The sequence below is a fragment of the Giraffa tippelskirchi genome, chromosome 9, assembly GCF_054371585.1.
Source record: "Giraffa tippelskirchi isolate mGirTip1 chromosome 9, T2T-mGirTip1v1.2.pri, whole genome shotgun sequence".
NCBI lineage: Eukaryota > Metazoa > Chordata > Mammalia > Artiodactyla > Giraffidae > Giraffa > Giraffa tippelskirchi.
Window position 1 is genome coordinate 42152538 of NC_137283.1, and position 7121 is coordinate 42159658.

A 7121-nucleotide genomic window follows, 5' to 3' on the forward strand; every position below is an offset into this window, starting at 1 on the left:
TGGAAAAAGAAGTTTGGTGAGTTTAGGGTTTAGGAATAATTAAGAATAGTTAGAAGCTGAAAGTTTAAGGTATGTTGTAGTGTTGGCATATTTTGCTATAGCTGATAGAGACTAGGAATTTTAGAGATACCAATAGCTACAAGCCTTTTTAGGAGATAATGAGCTTAAGTTACTAGGGGATAGCAGGATTTAGAAAGATAAGAAATAAACTGAGGAATGTGGTATGCAGCCCAGAGACAAACATGAGTTACAATGTAATCACAAGGACACTTAAGAGGGAATCTGAAGGACAGCAATGATTTATGGAGACAGTAAATCTGGGTGAGGGGAAACTGAAGATGGCAAACCTCTAACCTAATGCTTTTGTAAAAGTATAAAAGAAAACCTGATGCTTAAAATAAACATGCAGTTCTGCACTTTGAGTCAGAGGCTGCATCATTCTTCTCCGACACCATTCATCCCTTCAGGCTGATTCCCTGGCTGCTGGAGCTGGACTCCGGCAGATACTCATTTTTTTGCACCCTGATTTACTCATTGGCAAAATGGGAAGAATAATACCTAACTCACTGAATTATGGACTAAATGAGGTGATGCATGTAGATCACCTAACTCCTGGCATGCACTAAACACTCAGTAAATGGTAGCTAATTCAGAGATTTTATGGATATCTAAGTAGCTGACCCAGACATTCATAACATTCTTGGCTAAATGAAGACCTGAAGTGAGCAAGGGAATGTTTTATATGCTTGCTTTCTGGGTTCTTACAGCTTTCTCTGCATGGTGCTCGTTCTGCTTGGCTTGTACCCTTACTGAGCTCCATCTCTTTCTTTACCTCTTCTTGATCTGGCAGCTTGTACAGTTGCAACATCTCCAGCAGTGGTTTGTTTTATTCTTCCCAGGAAGCAAATCTGACTCCTTCCCATAGTGTGCTGCTCACTCTGAGACAAAGTTCATTTTATTGATTCATCTGTTCATTCAAATGTGAATTGAGACTCACTTTGTCAAAAGCATCTTGTTGCCAGGTTGCCTTCAGTTTGCCAAGAGCCCTCAGGAGGATAACCTACGTATCTAAGAAAAAGTTAATTCAGTATAGTAAGGGATGTGTCATAAAAGACCAACATGTAAAATGCTCTGGGAATTCAAAGAAGGGAGAGCGTTTTGTTAACATAAGAAAGCAGTTGGTTTTTGGATGAGGTAGCATGTGAGCTGGTCTAAAGGATGAATGGTTTTGGACACTGCAAATAAAGGAAGAGGGCTTAGAGACACCTGTAGGATGAAAGACAGTATATCATTTAGGATTGATTATTTTGTAAAATTTTTGATGAAAGCAAACATTAAGTTCATTCCCTCATGTAACTGAAAAATCCAGGGAGTAAAGTGACTCCAGGCAGCTTTTGACCTAGGGTCCAAATGCAGTTACCTGATCCTGGCATCTTGCACTTCATCGCTTGGCTTCAGTCTCTGTGGGTTAACTCCACTCTGTGTTAGGTTCTTGTTTGATAGCAGCAGGATAGCAATAGAAGCTCTGGCTTCATATCCACAAAACTGTTTAGAGTGAATCTTTTTCCCCAGAAGTCCCAGCAAGAGTCTGTATGTCTCTGGCTTTGACTGGGTCACATGTCCATTCCTGAATCAGTCACTGTGACTGGAGTATGATCAGCTTGGCATGAATCACATGCCCACTCCAGAATGTAGAGCTCCACCACCAGAGTGGTGTTTCAATTGAAATGTTAGGAGGGTTCATCCCATAGAGGGATAGAAGAGTCATGCCACTTTAAGATAAACAGAAAAAACAACAGAAGTTTAGCAAGTGCAGAGAAGAGGCCACCATTTGATCAGAATGTCAGATGTTTAAAGGGGAACTAAAAGGGATGGATATATAAATACAATTTGGGACCAGCTTATGAAGTATCTTGAATGGGAGACTTGAGGTGTTTTAGGCTTTACTTGGGTAGGGTAGTAGTAGATCACTGAAGTATTATATGAGATGTTGAGCCTGATCCAAACCATGCATGGAGAGGTGTACTCTGGCAACATCATTACAGATGTATTGAACAGAGAAAGGGAAGAAACAAAAAGAGGTACACATGATTTGGAAAGAAGACCAGGATATCTAAAGTGGAGCCAGAATCGTGGTGTGGAGGCAGGGAGTTTAAGAGGATCAAGGAATTGGAACCAACACATGAGGGCTGTAGTTAGACAATATATAGGATTTCTGAAGATGGCTGCTTTTGAGTGGGATGAAGTAATATAGTAAGCCCTCAAATAATTTACATTTGTCTTTTTACAGAAGATTTTAATCTTTCACAACAAATAAAGTTTGTCAGGTTAATGTTAGAATTAGTTTGAATTTCCCAAGAAGAGTAACTAGAAGGGATAAAAGGTAGGAGGGCCAATAAAGGTTGTATGTTTGGTGTCAGGAAAGAGAGTCCTGTGGTAGAAACTGTGGGCAGCATACACAGAAACCAGAATCAGTAATTGTATGTCAGGTAATTCTCGAGTAAGTAAAAGGAACATAATGTTTGTTTTTCCTTTATAGGACTGGTATAATTCAGGAAAACCTTGTGTGTTTTGGCTCTCAGGCTTCTTTTTTACCCAAGCCTTTTTAACTGGAGCAATGCAGAATTATGCCAGAAAATATACCATCCCTATTGACTTACTGGGATATGAATTTGAGGTACAGTAAACTACTTAAACTCCAGAGCGTATCATTACATCAAAGGAATGTATTTAAGCAAGGAGGACATGAAGAATTCATATTTTTATTGCCCATTGCAAATAATTCTTATCCTTTCCATTCTTTGTATTTATGAAGAAAGTATATAGTATTTGCCTTGCTGTCTATATGAGAGAATTTTTATACATCTCAATATTCAATTCAAATAATCCAACACTGGTTTTCTATTTTAGTGGAAATCAATATGATGTATAGTAAAACCAGATAAAATTCTTTAAAAAGAACTGTATTATTTTACAATTACATTTCACTGAGAAAAAAGTATAGTTTAAGAAGCTATTATATGGACAAGTTTCTATGAATGTGTTCTGAAAATTTAGGTAATTCTTTATGAGACATTTATCTAGGGAGGAAATCTCTACTAGCATTTGTTTCTGCCTTCAGGTTATTCCTTCTGATTCCTCTAAGGAAGCACCAGAAGATGGCGTTTATATCCACGGATTATATCTTGATGGAGCCCGCTGGGACAGAACAAGGTCAGTAGTTTCAACTGCAAAGACTCTTCAGTTGTAGCTGAATCATAGGTGAGATAAGCTGTCTGCTGCCCTTCACCTCTGCCATCCTTCACAGCCAAAAGGCTTCTTCTAGAGAATATGACAAGTAATAAATAATATTAGAATTCTTGCCATAAATCATTATTCAGGCTGCAGCAATTAGTAAGTGAGTAATTTTAGGTTCTGAACAATTTTGAGTTAATATTTCAGTGGACTTACCAGTAGAAAAGTTAGTTGAATTTATTTTCCTTCTTCTGTTTTATGAGTTACCTTCTGTTTTGTAATGTGTAGGAGCACCTCACTTTTAAATAGTTTACAGTTATAGTAAAGTTCCCATTTCTACTGGTGAATGGAAAACTTTTTCTTATATTTTGATGACATAATAAATAAATATTTAGAATAAATACTGAGGGAATACCCTGGCTGTCCAGTGGCTAGAACTTGGCGCTTTCACTGCAGCGGCCCAGGTTCAACCCCTGGTTGGGGAACTAAGATCCCACAAGACATGTAGCGCAGCCAAAATAAATACTGAATTTCCAGCATAGGAAACTAATCAATGCTTAGATTTGTGTGTGTATATGTGTCTGTGTTGCTAGACAGATAAGAGAGAAAGGGAAAGATTATTTCCCTTGGAGCCCTGCTCTTTAACAATCCATTACTTAGCATAATCTTCTATTTCCAGAGTCAGGGTTAGACTTTCCTGTCAAGGGAGGGTTAAAAGTCAAGGCAGGGAAATTTGCTTAAGAAGCATGAAGGTGGTTCTACAGAGATGGTTCTAAGACAGGTATGTGAGGAGAGTTAGCTGCACATAGCTCATGTGATTATTTCTCTCTTTTCATTTTCATCATTCTCATGACGTTTCTCTTAACTTACTTTTTCTTATATATGTATTCATCTTTTCATTTCTTTCTTCCTTCCATCTTGCAAGCAAACAAATAAGCAATGTAACATAGAAAAGATAAACTACATTTTCTAGATAGAAAGCTCTATGTTTGAATCCTGACACTGGCAAACACTGGCACTTAAGAACTCTGTTACTGTGAGAAAAGTACTCAGCCTCTCCGAGCCTCCACTCTTCATCTGTGAAATAGGAATTGGAATGGGGCCAAGACTATTGTGAAGGTCAAATATAACAGCATAGTGTCTGCCTCATGGACATTACTTTTAAAGTGGCAGTAATTGATATTTGTCCACTATTTAACACATTGCTGCTGGTAAGTCGTTTCAGTCGTGTCCGACTCTGTGCGACCCCAGAGACGGCAGCCCACCAGGCTCTGCCGTCCCTGGGATTCTCCTGGCAAGAACACTGGAGTGGGTTGCCATTTCCTCCTCCAATGCATGCGAGTGAAAAGTGAAAGGGAAGTCGCTCAGTCGTGTCTGACTCTTAGCGACCCCATGGACTGCAGCACACCAGGCTCCTCCGTCCATGGGATTTTCCAGGCAAGAGTACTGGAGTGGGGTGCCATTGCCTTCTCCGATTTAACACATTACCTTTCCATAATTTTCTTCTGTTTTTCTCAGTTCTTCATTGCTTTTTACTTGGTTTTGTTTTGACATTTGTTCCCTGCCTATCTCTGGTCCTCTCATGTATTAAAAGCCAATAGCTAAGTCACAGTTTCTAAGATGCAAATTTTGTTTTACTTCTAATAAACATCTATCAATTTCTCTTCACAGTGGATTGCTTGCTGAACAGTACCCCAAACTTCTGTTTGACCTGATGCCCATTATATGGATAAAACCAAGTAAATATATTTCTAACAAAATTTTGTAGAGTTTTATGGAGCATAATGATAGGTATTTGTAACTGCTTTACAAATAAGTCTCTGCTCAGAGCTATTAGAATTTGTTCAATTATAGTAAATACTGATTTAATGTTTATATTGGAAATATATTCTTCCCCCTTTTTTTGTGTTGCATTTTTATTATTTTATGACTATTATTTTGCCTCTTTTTGCCCTTATCACGTGGGATATAACATTTTCTTTGCCCCTCCCCTTCACTTCTCCTTTTTCCAAGTCTAGAGCTTTCCATCAATATTTTAATTGTGAAGTGCCTTTGTACACATCTTAGAGACACAAACAGGTTTGACACATAGTCTCCAGTTATTGACTAGAGTTTTCTGGCTATAAGAAACTCCTAGGCCTAGGAACCAGCCAGGTGACCCATGCCGCTAGGGGTGGAGACCAGCTTTGCCCCCTTGTAAAACCTACATGCGCCCTCCTTTTTGCCATCATCATTTTCCCACCAAATGAGAACAATTGAGGCTCATTCTTTTGTCCTTCCTCTCTACTTTTTTTTAAATTCTCAAATAACTATAAATGAAGACATTTACAAATCACCCAATTACCACTCAACCTATTAAGTGTTTTTATTTCTAAAGCAGTTTATTTATAACTATGATGTGGCCTCAGTTTAGAAAGATTCCTAATATCTCATATCTGGCTTTGCAAGGATTGTGTAGAGATTCTTTTTGTGAGTTAGTGTATTTTTCCGAGTAATAACCAGGTGAAAACTAACAGTAACTTCAATTTCTTCTAATTTATGGATTTCTTGTATTAGAACTCTAAGCAACTGTATTTCTCTTTTTGCGTCTCTCCCATTACCTATGCTGTGTTTTGTTTCTCCTTCTTATCTCCCAAGTCCTCTTGAGTGTTTTCATACTTGCTAAGTGATCAGGTCTTTAAAATCATGTACCATATTGAAATCACTTACCTTGTTTCACAACCATAATTATATGCCAACTATTAAAAAAAAACCAAAACAACAACTTTAAAATATTCAAATATCATAATCATGATCTGAGATTTAGTACTGTTCATTTTATTACAAGATAAGTAGTTGTTCTTTTAGTACCAGTGACTGTTTTCCCTTTATCAAATGACTGTATTTCCTTTTTTTCAAGCTGTAAAGTCTAAGATCGTGAAGTCGAATGCCTATGTCTGTCCTCTTTACAAGACAAGTGAACGTAAAGGAACTCTTTCCACTACAGGACATTCTACTAACTTTGTCATTGCAATGTTGTTGAAAACAGACCAACCCACTCATCACTGGATCAAACGTGGGGTTGCTTTGCTTTGTCAATTAGATGACTAAATTGGACAACTTAATAAAACATCTGAAAGAAGTTACAAAAAATACTGCTTTTGCTTACTTGAAAATATATACATTATAAAACCCAAGAATCTTGGTGTAATTCTTTTAGATGATCTTTGTGAATTTTTCTTTACATTGTTCTCCTCCCTGATACAACACTCTCAATTGGAGTACAGCCCTCCAGATGGATTCTTGAGACCACAGACAACTGTGAAGAAAAACATGAAATGTGTATTGGAGTCATATGGAAAATCTTTGAAACTTTTATTTAGTTCCTTTTTTTAGTTTGATATATATGTGAAAAACAGATTTTGGAAGACTAGCTGAATAAAATTTTAACTAATATCAAAAATTATCTCTTTCACAAATGTTAAGTCATTTCATCAGCTTCAGTAATAATTTACTTTCTACTCAACTATTGTGATTATACACAAACATTTAAAATACATAAATTGTAAATAAGGAAAATACTGAAACAATTTCAGAACTAAACCCCTTCTGCCTTACTCTTAAAATGTCAGATCCATTCTTCTCACAGTACCCCTGTGACAGGCAAAGGAAACTCAAAGCACTGAGGCTGACACACAAAGGTGGTAAGACGACTGGAGGGAGATCCTGCACACTGGAGGTGGTACCATGCTTCTTGGCATTTGCTTCACATTTACTTGGAAATGCCAGGTGGGCCCTGTGTTATTTTTAATAGTTACTATTCTTATTATTTAGTATGCATTCATAATACTAGTGTACATTATCAATTTTTAAACATTTCAACAAAACAAAATTATAGTCAAAATTTT

General features: G+C 37.2%; 1 protein-coding gene across 1 annotated transcript in view; it reads left to right on the forward strand.

Annotated features, from left to right (window-relative positions):
- Positions 1-6410, forward strand: part of DNAH12 (dynein axonemal heavy chain 12) — a 188842-nt gene extending 182432 nt beyond the window's left edge. Inside the window, exons 71-74 of the mRNA XM_081524814.1 lie at positions 2540-2677; positions 3122-3213; positions 4906-4973; positions 6134-6410. Coding sequence (XP_081380940.1) covers positions 2540-2677; positions 3122-3213; positions 4906-4973; positions 6134-6324 — 489 coding nt within the window. The 3' untranslated portion in view covers positions 6325-6410. The remainder of the gene's footprint in view (positions 1-2539; positions 2678-3121; positions 3214-4905; positions 4974-6133) is intronic.
- The last annotated feature ends 711 nt before the right edge of the window (positions 6411-7121 follow it).